General features: G+C 49.7%; 7 protein-coding genes across 7 annotated transcripts; 5 read left to right on the top strand and 2 right to left on the bottom strand.

The window, feature by feature from the left end:
* Positions 1-35: 35 nt before the first annotated feature.
* EDB91DRAFT_769723 (secretory pathway protein Sec39-domain-containing protein) lies at positions 36-3,263 on the top strand. The gene is made up of 3 exons (XM_041328343.1): positions 36-2,064; positions 2,114-2,273; positions 2,323-3,263. The coding sequence occupies exons 1-3, from the start codon at positions 138-140 to the stop codon at positions 3,236-3,238; spliced, it is 3,003 nt and encodes a 1,000-aa protein (XP_041181449.1). The 5' UTR covers positions 36-137; the 3' UTR covers positions 3,239-3,263.
* A 355-nt stretch (positions 3,264-3,618) lies between these two features.
* On the bottom strand, positions 3,619-6,376 carry EDB91DRAFT_769728 (uncharacterized protein). Its single transcript, XM_041328344.1, has 2 exons — positions 5,641-6,376; positions 3,619-5,590 (listed from the first exon to the last, which is right to left on the bottom strand). The coding sequence occupies exons 1-2, from the start codon at positions 6,270-6,272 to the stop codon at positions 3,703-3,705; spliced, it is 2,520 nt and encodes an 839-aa protein (XP_041181448.1). The 5' UTR covers positions 6,273-6,376; the 3' UTR covers positions 3,619-3,702.
* A 213-nt stretch (positions 6,377-6,589) lies between these two features.
* On the top strand, positions 6,590-7,058 carry EDB91DRAFT_1244469 (uncharacterized protein; the record flags this gene model as incomplete). Its single annotated transcript, XM_041322411.1, has 3 exons — positions 6,590-6,720; positions 6,773-6,898; positions 6,953-7,058. The coding sequence occupies 3 exons, from the start codon at positions 6,590-6,592 to the stop codon at positions 7,056-7,058; spliced, it is 363 nt and encodes a 120-aa protein (XP_041181447.1).
* On the bottom strand, positions 7,003-11,102 carry EDB91DRAFT_1110013 (Pep3/Vps18/deep orange family-domain-containing protein). Its single transcript, XM_041317669.1, has 12 exons — positions 11,036-11,102; positions 10,850-10,983; positions 10,103-10,796; positions 9,950-10,054; positions 9,660-9,898; positions 9,441-9,608; positions 9,186-9,383; positions 8,950-9,123; positions 8,740-8,901; positions 8,116-8,690; positions 7,737-8,067; positions 7,003-7,682 (listed from the first exon to the last, which is right to left on the bottom strand). The coding sequence occupies exons 1-12, from the start codon at positions 11,046-11,048 to the stop codon at positions 7,203-7,205; spliced, it is 3,273 nt and encodes a 1,090-aa protein (XP_041181446.1). The 5' UTR covers positions 11,049-11,102; the 3' UTR covers positions 7,003-7,202.
* Positions 11,103-11,168: 66 nt separating this feature from the next.
* On the top strand, positions 11,169-12,438 carry EDB91DRAFT_1110007 (histidine phosphatase superfamily). Its single transcript, XM_041317668.1, has 9 exons — positions 11,169-11,249; positions 11,312-11,336; positions 11,391-11,397; positions 11,451-11,532; positions 11,592-11,802; positions 11,856-11,916; positions 11,961-12,084; positions 12,137-12,165; positions 12,215-12,438. Exons 1-9 carry the CDS (start codon positions 11,210-11,212, stop codon positions 12,293-12,295), a joined length of 660 nt encoding a protein of 219 aa, XP_041181445.1. The 5' UTR covers positions 11,169-11,209; the 3' UTR covers positions 12,296-12,438.
* On the top strand, positions 12,368-15,917 carry EDB91DRAFT_769663 (uncharacterized protein). Its single transcript, XM_041328342.1, has 7 exons — positions 12,368-12,886; positions 12,941-13,528; positions 13,577-13,828; positions 13,880-14,680; positions 14,731-14,817; positions 14,878-15,749; positions 15,826-15,917. Exons 1-7 carry the CDS (start codon positions 12,500-12,502, stop codon positions 15,875-15,877), a joined length of 3,039 nt encoding a protein of 1,012 aa, XP_041181444.1. The 5' UTR covers positions 12,368-12,499; the 3' UTR covers positions 15,878-15,917.
* A 738-nt stretch (positions 15,918-16,655) lies between these two features.
* Positions 16,656-18,469, top strand: EDB91DRAFT_769149 (mitochondrial carrier). Its single transcript, XM_041328341.1, has 9 exons — positions 16,656-16,884; positions 16,945-16,961; positions 17,035-17,037; positions 17,155-17,292; positions 17,347-17,497; positions 17,661-17,835; positions 17,890-18,043; positions 18,098-18,285; positions 18,342-18,469. Exons 1-9 carry the CDS (start codon positions 16,827-16,829, stop codon positions 18,358-18,360), a joined length of 903 nt encoding a protein of 300 aa, XP_041181443.1. The 5' UTR covers positions 16,656-16,826; the 3' UTR covers positions 18,361-18,469.
* Positions 18,470-18,588: the final 119 nt, after the last annotated feature.

Raw genomic sequence — 18,588 nt, 5'->3', positions numbered from 1 at the left:
GTTGATAAGATATATATGGTTAATCACAAACCTCGCTATAATCACACACAGACTGTTTGCACGTGGCTTCCTTTGCAGGGAGTGCAAGCTGAGGCCCCAAAGTCATTACTTAAATCCTCACCACCACCAGCACCACCATGGCCTCCGCTGAGTCGTCCTATACTCGCTGGGAGACTCTCGAAGACGAGCAAGTTACAGTCAGTGACGTTCAGGACACTCTTGCCCCAGCAAACGATGACCTATGGGTGGCAGCAGCCTGCGTCGACCGATTCGTGGGCGACGAAGTAGTTCAGCGTTCACTCATCGAGCTTGGAATCAAGCGAACAAGCGTGGCTGTGGAGAGGTGCAAAGAGGTCATTCTCTTACCAGCTGGAAGTTCTGACGCTGTAAATGGGCCTAAAGAACTGCTTAGCGTGTACTTCAATGACACGCCTGAAGATGCACAACTCTGCCAAATTCGAACCACTCTACTCGAGCGCCTCGATAGACTGAACTCCTTCGCTGAGATCCGCAAGGAACTTCTGGAGAAGAAGAGAGACGAAGAAGACAAGCCAAGTATCGACGCAGAATGGGAAGATGACCCTTGGGAAGAGGAAGGGGAATCTTCCACCATTGCTCACGCAGCAAGTCCTGTTCAGCCTCCTATACCACTGCAAGACTTTTTGGCAGAGGATATCCTGGATATGGCATGCTTCTTCGCCTCGCAGGAGTATTTCGACGCTTTACGAACTCTTCTGACGTACCACAGCTCGCATCTATGGCCGTACCGCTTCGCCATTCTGGAAAGCATACCATGTCATTCCAATCCTTCCGAATATCGTGACTTTCTTCCTGCTTATGATGCGGCCACAGACAAAGAGCTTACAAGTCCGTCACGCAGATGGCGGACGGAAGAAGATTGGGTAGAGTCACCAGAGGTTCAAGCTGCTCTTTCAAAAACGGAGCTCCCAGCTGAATTCGAGGCTCTATACCCCTCCTCAGCCAACGTTCCTTCCCAAGGAAGTCAGCTGTTGTCTGCACAGCAACTGGCTACTTGGTACCAGAATCGCGTTGACCAGGTCATAACATCGACAGGCATGCTAGACATCGCCTTTTCCCTTGTGCAGCATGGTGGCTCGCTAGGTGTCCCAGACCTTGACGAGCTAGGAGAGAATCTCAGTCTGATGACTCGACTGGTTTACGATATTCCTCAGGCATGGGCTCAAGATGACGAGGATTGGACTCTAGCGCGCTGGCGGAGCATGGAACCGTCACAAGTCGTAAGCGCATATCTAGCGCATTCAACCTCCTCCACCGTAGCTAAGGATATCTCGCGGTTAGTCATGCCCTACCTCTTTGTTTTGGAGTCGCGGTCAGAACGAGCGGGTCAATCCGACCCAGATCTTCCCAACCGCCTTCTCCACAATTATGTTCTTGGCGCACCCTTGGATATCGTCGCGGCGATAACTGAAGCGTCCAAACCCACATTGCTTCCTCCGCAAAGGCTGATCAAGAATGATGAGGACGTTGCACGGCTTGCTCTAGCTTGCCTTTACGGCAGCAATAGCCTCACGGAGTGGATGACAATGAGCCGCATTTTTGAATGCCTTCCCGCATGGGACATTGGCCCAAGCCCCGAAGACCAAGCCGATGAAGCGGACGCTACGATCGTTTCTCTTGGAGAATTTGTTACGCCATCTACAGCGCACCCTCAGTGCGGCCCTATAGACCTACTATTCTTCTTCAAACCTCTTCCAGTCGTCTCGCTTTCGCGCGCGCTTGACATTCTCGACGTTCATCTTGAATCCGGAGAAATATTTGCGCGGTGGAACGTACCCGCGCCATTACGCTGGTTCCTTCAGAGCGCAAGCAACGTTACCGAACAGCGTGCTTGGGCCAATAGAATGGCTCGTCGCACTGGCGCCGCCGCCGACAAACTTGGAGAGATGAAGGACTGGGAATGGTTGCTTGATGACATGTTGAAACTGTGTGGGACGAATGAATCTGGTGTGCGAAGTGCCTTTGGACTTCTGACGGAAGAAGAGGTGTCATCCATATTTTTCAGTGGGATTTTGAGCTCTGGTCGTGAGTTTGCTAGCTTCTTGTCATGATCCAATGCTCAACCGTCAATCAGGATTTGATATCGCCAAGGACCTTATTTATTCGAAGCACGGCAAGCTATCCCTTAAAGCATCTAAAATCGAAGATCTCTGCCTCGCTGCGTCTCACGAGTTTTATGACAACGCAAGCTCTGCGAATTACAAAGTTGGCAACATGAAGCTTGCCTATGATTGGTGAGTTTTTGTGCAACTGGAGGGTACCACGTGCTCATAATTCATCTAGCTTGGACGTTCCTGCACCATCCCAGCAGTTAACAAAGGAGCGAGACTTCATTGAAGCCACTTCCCGCCTATCTTCATTCAACATCATGTCTCGACCAGGAACCCCCATTTCGCCCATCGAGATTCGGCTCACAAAAGACCGCCTCTCCCTGATCTCCCGCGTCCTTTCGAGCAATGCAGACGCCTACAAGCATACACAAGTCATTCTCGACCTCCTTCACAAACTCGGGTTTCGAGATGACATTGTTGCAGAGGTGAAGACCCTCGCAATGATATCTGACGCTGCATTACAAGCGGAGGATTTCACCCGGGCATTCGATACGAACCAAAAGATGATTGACGTGGTTTTCAAGCTTCGCTCAGCTGCATCGTTAGGATCAGAAGACCCACGACTTCAGGAGGCCAGCGAAGTTTGCTGGCTGGCCTGCTTTCAGCTTGGGCGGCATCCAGAATTTCCGAACGTTGAACAGAAGCTCACACTTTTCGGCCATGCGCTGGAACTGTGCCCAGCAGAAAAACTGAATGACATTTTGACCCCTTGGCGGCGACTGGAACAAGAGGGTTTGGAGGTGCGCAAGGAACGACTTGCCGATCACTCCCCCCGTTCGAAACCTGCCGCTACCAAGCCTGTCTCTTCCCTGCAATCACGCTTAAATAATCTCCACGTGCCCACCACCCCTCTTATCAATGCTGAGGATGCCGCTGCCCTCGCTGGCCGAGCCTTCAGTCGTGTGGCATCTAATTTTCCCTTCAGAGTCGGTGGACGCGAACGTTCGGGGAGTCGTGGAGGTCAAGCCAGGTCGCAAAGTCGAGATGAAAGTCACCACAGGCTAGACGGGGAAGATGTTTCCGGTCAAGCAAGCCGGGCGCTCCAACGAGGCATTGGCTGGTTGCTGGGGGCAGACGATGAGAGCTGAGCCTATTGAACGCTTACATATTGGGACTTTTGGATGTACAGCGAGACTGTCTACCACATACATACATCAGTTTGCGAGCAAACATAGCTAACAATATACAGTAATCGAAGAGGATACGCGCACTGAAAGGTATATATATGAACTGGATGGAAAACCAGGAGCAAATCAAAGACATCTACAATGAACGATAATGGGGAAGGTAAAGGAATGTGGTAAGTTACTGATAAGTGTATAGAACGGATAGAATATGTGTAATTAGCGAAGGGGGAGGGAAAATTGCACAAGAAGTTGCACATAAGACAGGAGCTAGATAGATAGTGTAAGTCCGGATATCACAATGCACGCGATCGACTGATGAGGATGCGGCCCAATCAAAAAATAACGAGTGGCGAGTACCATGATGGCGATCCAACCTTCCTAGATAAGTGGACGAGATAGTTGCGGTGATTTTGTCAGAGACCTGTCTAGTTCCCACTCGCGAAGCGAGCGGTATCGCCTATGCGTTCCCTCGGTCTGTCGACGACCCCGATTTTCTTCGACCCTGCACTACGAGCTTCACTCTCTCTTTGTGGGCCGCCTCTGCCGCAGTGGTCGCAATATCTATTGTCTTCGTCAGCAGCATGGAGGTCCTCGACTTCCGCTTGTAAGTCCCTCACTTGACCCTGCAGCTCCCAAATTTGTCGTTGCCAGACCTTCTTCGCTGAGATCATCTGCTCCTGCAAAGCTTTGATTACGAGGGACTGCTCCACTGGCGATGGTTTATCGTCGCTTGGTCGAGATGATCCTGACGTGAATGGCGAGAGTGCTGCCACTGAACTGATCGTAGACGTTGGCGTGTCCAAATCGAGCTCTGAAATATACTCTACCTCCGGGATGGCAACGATGTCAGCGAACTGAGAGCTGAACGTCGTAGATATGGGACGTAATTTGAGAGCTTGAAAGTCAAGTTTCCCAAGCAGAGCATGCTGAGGTGTTTTTGACCCTAACGAGGGTGACTGGGTCGGGTCTGTAGGTCGATGTACAAGGTGTCTGTCGTTAACGCAGACTGGAGAGCCGCTTGTTGTGCCAGTGGATATGTACAACGCAGGGGGGGTACGCTTCAGCGAGGGTGAGGAAAAGTCTGTGGAAGGCTCCTGGTCGACATCAGGTGTGGACTCCCTGTTGAGGGCAGTGCTGCTCCCAGCATCTGAACTTACAGACGACAAGCGAGATGGGATGATTGGGAGCGACGATTTACTATCTTCATTTCCTCCGTGAGAGTAAACCCCGTATAAAGACGGAACTGGTGGCGGCGGACTTCTCTCTTTGTCGCGACCCTTCTCTCGTTCACGACCATTGAAGAGTCTCATAAATCCGCTTTTCTTGTGCTTCAGCGTTTGCCCACTGGCATTGACGACAGCGGGTTCTGAATCCCTTCGCTCAGGTTTTTGCAAAGATGCACCAACGACTGAATGAATGACACCTTTGGCGCGGGCGCCAGCACTAGTGGAGCGAGCGCGGGCCCTCTTGAAGCTGCCAGTAGCAGAAGTCTCGGTGCTTGCTATACTGGCAGCGTCATCTGGGTCAGGAAAAGGAATGCGGGATGTATTCTCATGGACTCGAGAGGGGGATGAAATCGCGGTAGCACTGCGGGTCCTTTCTCTCGCCTGTGCCTCTTGCAGCGATATCAAAGTGACAGTTGAAGGGGCATTCCATCCTGCGACACCTTCAAAGATAGGTGGGGGGTGAAAAGATGTCAGCTTGGTGCTGCGATCGCATGGCACTGAATTAAGGTCGTTGGCATGGAGAACTGCGATGGGAGGAGATATGTCTTTGCCGTGAATACGCATGCCTATGGAGGGAATGTGATCCCGGGATGGTAGGGAGGAGGCAGACGTGTCTGGTGTTATAGTAGATGAGAAAGCACCGGACCGCGAACTCAGGGAGTCAGTTACGGTGGCAGCAGAATCACTTCGCGAGACATGTCCAAAGGTGGAACGGGGTGGAGCAGCTCTAGAAGGGGTATAAGAAGCCACCAAATCAGGGTTGGCATAGGGATGCACGAAGTCATCATGAGACAAACGACCTTGCAAAGTAGGAAACGATGAAAGAGTAGCGCTGCGTTCGTGATATGGTTGAACCTCCGAAGCCGGAGAGTGTGGTCTGCGGGTATCTTGTTTGGAGGATGACGGCTGGGAAGCGTGTCCCATTCCTCGCGAAGAACTGGTGGTAGACTGAGGTTCCCCTGGTATGTGATCGTTATAGTAAGTTGTGGGTGGATAGTTTGTGGTGCGAGGGAGAGAAAAGTTATGGCGGTTTCTTGGGGAGGGGACAGACAGAGAGGAGGTCGACAATGATTCCTGGGCCATGGTGCTACATGTCGGGGGTCAAAACGTCACACATTAAGAGAAACGAAAACATACTATAAGGCACCTCGGGAACCGGAATGATTGGCCGCAGTGAAATCAAAGGAGGCATTGGACTGAGCATAAGAACGGGTTGACTCGACGCTAGGTCTGGTAGAGGAACTCTTGCCGAAGTGACGCATGAGATCAGCCTTGGCAGTCTTACTTTTGACTTTCATGCCAAAGGTGGTGGACATGGGACTATTGTCCGAGTCAATCTCGTCAATTTCGTCTTCGCCGGTTTCCCAAGGTGCTCGGGAGTGAAAGCGTATCTTGGGACCCTGAACACTTATCCTGTGCGAGGAATCGTCGTCTTCATCGTTATTCTCCGTTGCGTCTGCGGTGTTGAGTGAAACACCTGCAGCGCAGTCATCGTCAAGATCCAGGCTACTCGCTGGATGATGACTGAGGCAGTCAGAACGAGTGATAGATGGCCGACGCTCGCCGAAGGTGTCTGTATCATCATAACGAAATGAACTTGTATTCGGTTCGATATCCCTGCTGTCTGGAGAAAAGTAGGCATGACTGTAAACTGATGGAGAATCGGAAAACTCAGAGATAGAGGGGAAGTGGGTATGCCTAGGAGCATAAGAGCGGGCACTTCGACGGTCGTCTTGAGCGTCCCATGGAGAATGAACGGACCTCAACATGACCGCGACGGTCCAAGGTATGCTTCAATTCAAAATCCAAACAATCCATAACCAGTATCAAGCATCCTGCATAACAAAGTTTAATCGGCAATAAAATGTCTCATTCATCTTTAATTACATAACATTCAATCAAATTCCGCGTTAACGCATATGCAACGTGTGTCAGTACCAGACCAGCATCAGCTTCCTACACGTTGAAAACCATAACTCAAGTCTACGAGCTTCTGCGAACTTGCTTCGAGATCACCTGGGAGACATGACATATATTCGTTAAATTAACTTATGTAATATGTACATACTTTATCGACTATCCTAATATGGACATGAACGACAACAACTCCCCTGCGTGCCAAAAATTGAAAATGTCAGAAGAGCCTGTCCCTCTTACTTCTTCATCGCACGGACGTGTATCTGGAAAATCATGGAAGGCACCAAAATCAGCGACCTTGTATGTACCACACTATACACTCCATATGAACTAAAAATCACTCGACAATTAGTCGAACGCAATGTTCTGCTGGACACAGGTCTAAATTTGAAGAGCGAATGCAGAAGACTACAAAAGACAGCGCTGCAAAGAAGTTAGAAACTGAGCTCAGAGAGGAGAAACACGCTGAGAAGCAACGGTGAGCGATAATCGGTGCAGCGCGTTGGACATCAATCATAATCTTGTGACGTAGGAGGCGAGAAATTACCCTCGAAAGGAAAAGCGCAGCAGAGGAGCGGCGCAGATTGGAAGAAGACAAAGCCAAGGTAGATCCATATTATCTAGGATTTGCCTTCTGAGACTAATTGTGCCGAAGATGGGAGCTAGAAAAGCCGCGAGGCTACGACGAAAAGCGGGGCGCACAAAGAAAATACATGGTTGAGAACACCCTAAAGATATTAGAGCATCCCGGTACTATGGTATATTCGTACGATGTACCATCTCTACAGCGCCCAGGTCGTGTCCAATTCACCTGGTTTCACGAATGGTTTGTCCAAGCCTGCAACTACACTCTCACACAGAGGACAGCTGCTCGCGAGGACGTCGTCCAACTCAGCCCGTAGCTTCTCAACCTTCTTCTCGAAGTCTTTATCCACCCCAACCTTTCTCCCGCCACCCATACCCGGTATCCATCCCGGTGCAGACACAACCGAAGCCAGAGCATCTGGAACAATAAGATCTCTTAGGCGGTCTCCAGCTGAAAGTAGATTTCGTCCGAGGAGATTCGCGGCCTTGGTACCATTTTGGATAGGGCTCCCGAAGCTAGCAGAAAGGAGTGTGCGCTGTTGAGTCGGCTGGCGCGAATGCCCGTTGGGCGTGGGCGAAACTGCATGATCTGGATTGATTTTTGGACCACCCTTCACCAGCTCGGTTTGCAGAGTAATGATCCGCCGGAGTGCATGCGTAGGAAGATATTCTTTTGCCTTGGCGACCGCGCGATTCAGTACGATTATTAAAGTTAGCGAGGACAAACATACCAATCCGATCAGACAATCCGCATGGAAGGTGTGCTGGCAGGGAAAGACGTAGAATTGCCTTGTCAACAAAGGCTGCGAGCAAACGGAGCATCGTTCCCCTGCATCAATTGTTACGAAACGATTCTTCAGCTCGGCGATGTCCTGCTTGATAGATTCCGCAGTACGAGTTGCATCGTCCATATCTCGTTTCAAGTCATCGATGTGGGCTGAATAACCTTCTAAAGCGTGCGCGATTTCCTCCTTGAAGTCATCAATAACGACGAAGTCGGGGAAGAAAGGCAAAATATCCTCGATCTTGAGTATATTCGTGTTCTCCAAGAATTGCATTGCGCTACTCAGACTCGTGAGCAAGACAACAGCTGATGAACATCTTACTTACGTTTTGATGTCTTGTTTATCCTGCACCACATATCGCGCAATCTTGAGCCAAAGCTTCTTCTGCAGAGGTGTGTCATCCTCCGGCTTATTGGCATTTTCCTTCGCGAGCTCCAAGTCACCCTTCTCCAATGCCAAGTCCACGCTATTCTCCCAAAGACCCATTTGCGAGTAAATGTGAACACATGATTGGATTCGCCCCGTTCTTTTGCACACTCGAAGAGCATAGTCGAGGTCATAGTACGGTTTACCTGTCATCGGATCTGAAGGCGCCGAGGTCAAGAAGTTGATTAACGGGCCATTCTCTTCTGAAGAACGAGGTAACCGAGTCGCAAGGAATGTCACAAGAAGGTTGTGAACCATCGGTGACTTGTTGCCCTGCTCAAACACCACATAATTGAGGTACCGCACAGCGTGGTCAGGAGACAGGGGGTCGCGAGGGAGATGTTGCAGCTGGAGCAGGGAAGGAATGAGGCGCAAGGGATCCAAAGACGGTTGTTTTAACCAGGATTCAATCATCTCCTTGGGCACTTGCCTGGTCAGCACAGTACCAAAGCGGTAGTATAAATCGGGGTTCGACTTTTTCCGGTTAATGAGGGACATTGCAGCATATGAGTACCATGCTTACCTGGCGGTTGAGCACTTCAATGGCTTTGATCCACTGTTCTTCCAATATCCAGTGTGCAATAACGCGTTCGGAGTCACCGAGCACAGTAGCGTAGTGTAGGTACATGTCAGTCCGACCATGACCTTGGATCAACTCATAAACAACGTTTTTGTCTAGATTGCTCTGCAACAAAATATGTTCAAGTGAGTAAAGTATAATGAAATGGCACACCTTATACGTATCGAAGAATTGTCGTAGGTCATCTTCAAGTATCACACGCTGGGTTTGCAGATTCTCGACATCGCTCGTCACCGATTCAGAGGCGCATAGGTCGTCTAACTCGTTACATCTGCTCAGATAGAATTCGACAAGCCATGTGGCCAACATCATCCGCTGTGTCAAGTCCTGCGATGGAAAGGCAGTGAGGGACCGAATCGCTGAATATCGGGGAACTGAGGAAAACTCACCGACTTCCGTGTCCGTTCGAGTCTTGAAATCAAATATGAGCGCAGCGCATCTCGTTCTCCAGCATCCAAGAACTTTAGTGCGACTTCCTCGAATGATGCAGAACACTGAGAATAGCATTGTGCAGCCTGGAAATAACGGCCTTCGTCAAAGAATGCACGCGCTTGAGCAGACAAGATGCTATCTCGCTGGCTCGCTGTCTGCATTCAACTCATCGGTCAACATCCAGCGAAGGCAAAGAATATGGTATTGCCGACCTTTGCATACCGAAGTGCGATGTCAAACTTCTGTTGAGCCAAATATATCTGCCAGATGTCCCGATTCTCATTGCCAACAACAAGCTCGAAAATGGATTGGTCCGTGTAGGCCCAATATGTTTTACGAACTGGGTCAGCAGCAAGACCTCGTACAATTTCATTCTGTCTCTAAACAAGCCTTCAGCAACAATGCGACCTGGGCTAATACATGCGACATACCAACGGTACAACATCTTCATAAGTCTGCTTTCCATTCAAGGTGGAGATACCAACGATGCGGTCCCTGTATAGCAAGATGAAGTGGAACTCTGTCAAGCAAATAGAGACGGGGACTTCTGCCGGGGAGGTATCAGGGGATGTGCCAGGTGAGAAAGAAGGGTATGGATGGAGCTGTGTTGAGTCGATGTGGTCGTCAGAATTTGGGTCAAAGTTCAGCGTCCCGTGATAGATACCAGGGGCTATGAATGCCCACGTCAGGTGACTGCAATCCTAAACAGAAAGAAACTCGCCAGTCATCCAAGCAAGATTCTTCGGGAGTGACAATGCCTGGTCTGAATTAGGGGTGTAGAAGTGAAGTTCTGAATACTGCAGGTTTCCAGGTAGTTCGGATATTTCTTTTTCATGTTAGAGAAGGGCTAGGCTGATAAGCACTGACCGCTTACTTGGCGCAGTTTCCCGATAGGTGGCGAACAGGGAAGAGAAAACACGACCACCTTCTTCAGACCGCCGATCTGGCGAGCCGGCGAATTGATATATTCGTGAAGGAGTCGTAACGATGATCAAGGCAGTCCGCGGATCAGAAGGGGGAAATAAGTCAAACTTGATTCCAGTGACTGGATACTTTTCAGGAAGGGTGAACAGAAGCTGCAGGTACCGTTCCTGTGACTTGAAGAAATCCTCGCCAGCATCCAACACAGCTTCGAAGATACCACCATTCCGCGTGCCAACCAAGAATTCTCTTGTTGACATAGAATGGGTGGATGCCAGTAATGCAGCCTTATTCCAGGCAACGCTCTCGATTACCATCTTGAACGTCTTGAGTTGCCTAGGCTTCTTCCAGCCACGGTATAAATACCAGTTCTCGCCTTGAACGGAGGTGATAATGAGATGGCGACCTGATGGGTCGAGAAAGATCTTGTGTATGGTCAATTCGGTCACTTTTCGTGGAATGGGAATCGTGATGACATGCTCTGCATGAGAGAGCTCGATGAGGACAATTGTATTTGATGCTAATGCCATGGCAAGGACATCGGAGGACACTGCCAGAGATACGAGAGGCGCTGAAAGTGTATACTGGACACGTCCCAGATCGAATAATGGTGTATTGGCCGCAACTGCGTTCGGTAACTGAGCATCCTTTGAGGGATTCAGTGTATGAGGGCTAAGGCATCTGATACATGTGTACACACCAATGCTCCTACATGTTCTAATTCGGCACGAATTTCGCTGTCATAAGGAGACGGCTCGTAACCTTCATACTGGACTTGTGGAAGAGGTGCAGTGCCACGAGAATGGCCTGCTGTAGGAGCAGCGTGCTCGACAACTACGTGGATCGTTAGCAACAAGCGTCAAGATATAAACGAAAGATATGTTACAGTCGTCAAACATGGCACCAGCTCTGAGTAGACTGCGGTTTCAACTTTCGGAGGACTTGAAGTGGCTTGTAAGTCACTTACTGTAAGCGGAACCAATTTACCTTAGACCTTGTTTTGGATAGACTCCTTTTACCCACAATCTTTTATCACCGATAACCATCATCTGCTAGCATCATGCCACCTTCAACCCCAAGGCTGTTTCTTATTCGACATGGTACGCACAATACCGTTGATATTCCTTGTTAGGCAGGAGGAAACATTGATTTCCCCCTACAGGTGAAACAGAATGGTCCTTGAATGGGTGAGGCTCTCGAATATTTACGGTGTGTAGTCGTGGCTAATGTTTTTCTGGTAGACGGCACGTAAGTGCTCGTCGCATCCACGTCTCGGTGCGTGAACGTAACGTTCTCGCTAGACTGGAACAAGCGATATTCCTCTCACAGCCCGGGGAGAGGAACAAATCAAGTCCAGAGCACACATCTTGGTCGGCGAAGGCAGTCAGTATCATACACTTTGTTTTGCATTGCTCGTCCAAGTTATATTGCTTCTTCTGCAGAACCAATTGATCCACAAAATCTCTGCGTTGCCCTCGTATCTCCCCGCCAGCGAGCCCACAGAACATTCCACTTGTTATTCGAACATATACCCGAGTTCCCGGACCACATCATTGATGTGTCCGTTAGAGAGTGGGACTATGGGCAGTACGAAGGCTTGTTCAAGCATGAAATTCTCGACAGAGACCCCAATTGGACCATCTGGAGAGATGGGTAAGTCATCACCAGCTTTCACAGTGATTCCTGGTCGACTTTGACCAACCCAGCTGTCCTGGAGGCGAGAGTGCTCAGGAGATGTGCGCTCGCGTTGACAGTGTGATTGCCCAGGTCTGTGTCTGAGTCACATGCCATGCCATTCTGATTTTTGGCAGGTTCGAGAGTACCATAGAGAATACTTCGAAGAGGGCAAGGGAACGCGTGACGTATTGATTGTTGCTCATGGCCACTTCAATCGTGTCCTCATTTCCCGATGGATGAGATTCGAACTTGCTACAGGTACGATACAACTGACTGCTTGTTACTTCTTGGGTTCAAGCTTGGTCACCAGGGACTCATTTCAACGTGGAACCCGGAGGAGTAAGTGTGTTTCTTATTTGTGCTAATGAGAACTAAAGATGTTGGTAAGGTTTCTGTCCTGAGCTATAATCACAGTTCCCTCGATGAACCAGCTTTGAATGCTCTGAATCTTTATGCTGACCTCAAGTAGACTCTCCGTTGTATGCTGTAGGATGTAGATCGTGTTGTTTCGATAAAAATGGGTGGTTCGGTGACGGCCGGCGCCGAGCGGGACGCGTCCCGTGATTGGCAATGTTATATTTTCTGGTTGTAATTTTATTCCTTCTGCACTCGTTTGACCCGTTCCCAAGTTCCAACACGTCTTTTGTCAATCCCGCCATCATCTTTGGTGATTATGGCCGACATAGAGACCAATCCCCAAATTACCGACCTTGAAACTGACCTTGTTTTTGTCGCCGAAGATAGCGTGTCTCCTGAAGCTCATGGTGAACATGAGGCATTTGACATGGTAGACCCAGAACCAGTCGCACAGGATGAATCAAATGAAATTGGCACGCCTGCGGATGGCGCAGTGGATGATGATGTGATTGACCCAGCAGTCACGCAGGAAGCCATGCAGCCCGGTGACATGCTTAAGGATGCTGCACCTGCCACAAAGCCGGAGGTGACTAAGAAGCTTGCTGCTTCAAAGGCCGCTGTGAAAGCAGGCAAGGACAAAATAGTCATATCCGCTAAAGGTGCTCCGACAAGATCTGCACCGCCCACACCAACCGTGAAGAAGGTGCGTTTGCCTCACCTCAGTCTGATGCAATTCATCTTAGCCATGTGCTCAAAGGTATTGAATTCTGGCACATTTGGATCTGGCGCCACGAAACCGGCCACCGGGAGCAAGCCTCCTTCTGCAATTCCTTCGACTCTCTCGAAAACCACCACTTCTGCTCCCTCAACTTTGAGGAAATCTATCAGCACTTCCTCTGCCAATCCGCCAGCGAAGACAGCGTCGAAAATGGCGTCTTCCAGAAGCCCCCCTTCCGGTCCTCCACAACCATCTCGGCGAACATCCATGCTCCCCCCAAGAGCGCCATCTGCTACCGGCACCCCTCCGACACCAAAGTCGCGGGGCACTTTATTGTCGTCTCTGACATCTTCTATGTCTTCCAGGCCTGCTCCAGCTGAGGCCAGCACACCTTCACGCGCTTCTGTTGTTTCTCCTTCTGGCTCTGTTGCATCGCTGAGGTCCAACGCTGCTGCTCCTGCCGCCTCTCGTCCTCGTGCTTCAATATCAGAGGTTGTGAGGAGAACGCCCTCTGTTTCATCCATGAAGGGAAACTCGACCGCACCCCCTCTGCGGCAGCCTACTTCAATTTCATCCATTCGCGAAGTTAGAGATGACGGAAGACCTCTAGAGGAGATGCAACAGAAAGTGAGGTGACTCCGTTTGTTTCGGCTTATCGCTGACGATTTTCGTTAGCTCAAAGAGGCTGTGGATGCGCTCTCATTGAAAGCAGATGCAGTCGCTGCGCTTGAAGAGCAGCTCGCTGTCCTTACAGCAAACCTAGAAACCGCTCGTGCAGATGCTGAAGCAAGTCAATTTTCACTTGTGCAGCTGCAACAAGAAAAGGCTGCTGCTCAGTCGGACCTTCAAGCGCTCAGCGCCACCTTGCAACAAAATCGCAATGAACATTCACGCGTCCTTGTTCTCCTCGATTCTACGAAGCAAGAGGTAGGTTAACTGCTATCACTATCATATTTATCTCAGACATCTTGTTTTCAGCTTGATGCGGCAAATTTGGCGTCAACGGACCAAACTGATATCGTTGACAGCCTCCAAAGCCAAGTAGAGTCCCTCACGGCTGAAGTTGCAGCGGCTCGCGAGAACCTTGAGACCCTTCGCAGCTCCAGCGAGCAGTCTTCTTCCGAAGCAGCAACGGCTGCTCAAATTGAGCGCGAGGCTCTTCTTAGGGCAAGGACCGAATACGAAAACATCAGCGCGGAAGCCGAAGTGTTGAGGGCCTCTCACGCTTCAACGCTTCAAGATTTCCGCGCCAGGTTAAGTGAAGCTCAGCAGCGAGCTGCAGATGCAGATGCTTTCGAAGCCCAGGTCCGGCAACTCAAGGCAGAGCGCGAGGAAAACGCGAACAAGCTCTCAGAGCTGGAGGTCGAGATTTTGGAGTTGAGGGAGAGTCAAGAGCAAGCAGAGGACGACCATGCCAAGGTCCTTGACCGCCTCAAAAGGCTGGAGGAAGAACTGGCCCATGCCGCCGCTACTACTCAAAGCGTTGTTGACGCATCGAAAACCAGAGAAGAACAACACGCCAACCAGATGGCTGAGGTCGAGGAAGCTCACAATGGCGAGCTGCGGGCCGCCAACGACGAGCTCTCCAACGTTGTTGCCGACCTCGAAGCTTTGCGGGAAGAGCTCGCTGCTGCTCATGCTGCCCATGAGCAGACAAAGCTTGAAGCTCATAATACCGTTGAGGAGCACGAGCGTCAGCTTGATGAGACGGAGGGTGAATTTTTGTCGAAGCATCTTGAGCTTTCGGAGGAGATCAAGAGAATCACCATCGAGTTGGAGGCAAGTTGTTGTTCCACGTTTCCAATATTATTTTCTTATGGGTGATATAGAGTCAAGAAGCACATTACAATGCCAAAGTTGACGCTGTGAAGGCCGAACACGACTTGCTCCTGCAGGAGGCGTTTGAGCGTGCTAAGGTATGTATGGTCTATGACGTTGTGGCACAACTTGTACTCATCCTGCCGCCTTGTTCTCAGAATGAAGCTGGAGATGCACATGGTGAAGACCTTCAGGCGCTCCGTGCTGAATCACAAGCAACAATCGAACAACTTCGTACTGCCCACCAGTCGACGGTGGACGGACTACGAGCAGACCATGAAGACTCTCTTGCGTCGCAGATCGGCGAACTCGAGAAGAAATTGAGCAATCAGAGCCTAGAACTACGTGCTACTCAAGACGACCTTGCTAAAGCCAAGGCAGCGCTAGACTCCTCACGATCTGACGTGGAAAGCCTCAAGGCGCAGCTTGAGGATGCCCGGGCGGCATTCGCGGCTGCCTCTGCCTCTGCTGACCAGGCGTCCGAGATCGATCGCCTGACGAGGGAACTTGCCACCTTCCGTGATGACAATGTCATGCTCAATGATGTTCTTGCCGTCACGAAGGAATCGCTTTCGGAAATGTCTTCTAATCACACGAAGGAGCTCGAGGAAGCGGCTCGTGGACGTGTTGAAGACGTCATGAAGCTCCGTGCTGCTCATGAAGAGGAGATTAGCAGCCTTGCAGCGCAGAAGTCGGAGCTGTCACTCAAACTTTCCGACCTGGAGGGTGAGATTGCTACGCTCAAGGCACAGGTTGCTGCTGAGGCTGCAGCTACGCCGAAGAGCAATGGGGCTGTGCCCCCATCTTCGACTATGGTCACCAGGGAGGAGCTCCAGAAAGCACACGAGGCGCACAATATGAGGATGCACGACTTGGTGGCCGAGCATGAGCGTACCGTCAGGGATCTCAGGAATGAGATTGATGGACTCCAGAACAAAATGGACGAGGTCCATCAGGACATCGCGCGCAAATCGATGGAGATCCAGTATCTCGAGCAAGAACAAGAAGAGAGTCAAGACTCCATTACTCGGTATGTCAAGGTCTTTGGACTTCAAAGTGTATTTGGAGTGGTGATCGCGCTGGCCGTGATTTTTGACTTTATTTAGTTGTTCTGATATTCTCGGTGATGATAACGATCTGCCTTTACTTTTACTGTAATTTATTAGCTTCGTACCTTCCTTACTTGTCTGTTCTGCGGATGATTCATTTTTGGATTTGATTTATTGACTTCGCCGTGCTCATTTCATGACACGTTTCTCTTGCAGATTAAAGGCAGACCTCGACCAGCTAAGAGGCACGACCGACGCATGAAAGCTCTCACCAACCCTTCGCCGCCAGGATATACTAGCCTCATGGATTCCGCACCGCCTCCATCCCCCCTCCTCGTGGTCGATTAACATTAACTGGGCTATGTCTGTGGGTGGTGCCCTGCACCGTTGATGTTATTGACGACTTGTCCTTCCTTCCTTCCTTTATCATCTTTCTCTATTCGTAATATCACAGACAGGAGTTTCACCCATTCCTACCTATCATTCCTATCAGGGTGTCTCAGTCTAGCATCAACCTCCTTTTCATTGCATACCCCACCCTCTGGTTAATGATTGCACATATCTGGAAGTCTTTCTCTAATGCGACTGTAACATTGTAGATCCTGCGTCGTTCGAATGCAAATTCTCCTTAATCATGCCGACTTTTCTCGCTTTGTATTCATCCACCGTTACATACATAGATTTGGGATGTCAGTAGAGGCTGGTTCGAGATTTACAACTTCTTACGTGACCAGAATTTGCTGTCAAGTGGTACGATGTCCAGGCCATGGGCTCCGACCGCGCCCGGTGCCGATTTAACACTCGAAGATAATTAATATTGTCGTTCCACTTGTCAAATGGAAATAAACAATAAATATTAGAGTCACTCTGAAACTGGCCAGGTTTGGGCTATTTTGTGGAAAAGGTAACCTCCGCTCCGCGGGCAGCTGTGGTCCCATTTTGGAAGGCATCGGTTACTTCCAAACCTTTTATTCGCGTCGGCTTGAACACATCTTTCTCTCTTCCTTACTTCCCTCCTCTTTTTCTACCCGGTCACTTCCCGCGACGACGAGCACACGATGGCAATTCAAAAGGAGCCCGGCCAGAAAGGTATCAACTGGTCGAACATTGCCGTCGGTGAGCGCGTCTACAAATGTGATTTCACTTTATGAAACATGCTGAACAATAATCTCATAGGTGCTATCATGAACATGGTATATATATTTCATCTTCACTGCTGATTATCAGCTAATGTACGCGTCGTGATGCGTCCTTCGTACTACTTAGTTTGTGCGTTCGTTCTTGTTTGGGTGGTGTAATTTTTACTGACTTAACTCCGCCTTTGCAGGAGGCAAGTCGAAGGAGATGTGTATGCGGTGTTAAGTAAACCTGACGGGGTATCTTTAGGTCACGACCCTCGGCCAACCCTTGGAAGTTCTCAAGACCCAAATGGCCGCCAACCGGTCTCAGACTTTACTCGAGGCTACCAAGTCAGTATGGGGCCGTGGTGGTGTTGCCGGGTTGTATCAGGGTCTGATTCCTTGGGTCAGTGATTGCATTGTCAATCAGGCACTCGACCAATGCTGACCTAATGAATAGGCATGGATTGAAGCCTCCACTAAGGGTGGTGTGCTTCTTTTCACTGCTTCTGAAATCGAGACAACTGGTGTTAGTATGGGTGTCAGCCCTGCTACCGCTGGTCTCTTGGGTGGTATGGGTGGTGGTATTGCTCAGGCTTATGCAACTATGGGTGAGTCTTCACGTAAGGAAGCTTGAATTTTTTCTTCATACATGATGCATTCTTTCGTTTATCGAGGCTAGTTCAAAATACTGTGTTGCCTTAAATTAACCATCTTTCGGGACTGAGCTGTACGCGATGATTACGAATCTAGTACTGACACCTCGTACTACAGGATTCACGACGTGTATGAAGACTGTTGAGATCACGCGACACAAAGAGGCTGCTGTTGGTGTACAACGGTCAACATTCCAGGTATTCATGGACATCTACCGTCGCGAAGGTATCCGGGGCATCAACAAGGGTGTCAATGCTGTTGCTGTGAGACAATGTACCAACTGGGGTTCTCGGTCTGTCATCTGCGATGAGTGTTGCGGCGCTGTCAGCTGATTGTCGGTGTACAGCATGGGTTTTGCTCGTCTTGCTGAAACTACGATCCGGAATGTACGCGGGAAGGGCGAAAATGACAGTCTAGGTGCCATGGATAAGATCTTGGCTTCCTCCATCGGTGGTGCACTGGCTACATGGAATCAGCCTATAGAGGTTGTCCGGGTTGAGGTCAGTCTAATACCTGTTTGACCATAGATTGCACTTAACGTTTTCACGTGACAGATGCAATCGATGGCTAAGACGACTGCAAATGCCAACCGCCCAGCAAAACTAACTATCCTCAACACCCTTGGCTTCATCTACAAGGAAAACGGTATCAAGGGTCTCTACCGTGGTGTAACACCCCGGATAGGTCTTGGTATCTGGCAAACAATCTGCATGGTGTCGTTTGCGGACTATGTGAAAGTCTGGTATGTCTCTCGCATGTAGTTGCATGCAAGGTGAAGGAAGCTAACGGAGCCTACAGGGTGAAAAACCGTTCATAAGGGATTGCAATAGCGATGGCATTTTAATCCTCATAGACCGATAATTATATATTTTGACATACGCTTTATAGATACATACCACTTTTGCTGCTCGCTATATGTATATGTTTTCCCTGGTTGTATATCTTCGGTGGCTCGCATCAACTTTGGCTTTTTGGAGTCGACTGATGATATCTCGGAGCACTCTCAGTACATATCACCTGATTCAATTGAGTTTATGTGTCATGA

This window comes from Suillus paluster (assembly GCF_016628075.1).
Source record: "Suillus paluster strain FC165 chromosome Unknown EDB91scaffold_7, whole genome shotgun sequence".
Classification (NCBI taxonomy): Eukaryota; Fungi; Basidiomycota; class Agaricomycetes; order Boletales; family Suillaceae; genus Suillus; species Suillus paluster.
Note: the sequence above shows the minus strand (reverse complement) of the source record. Positions and strands in the feature narration are given on the sequence as shown.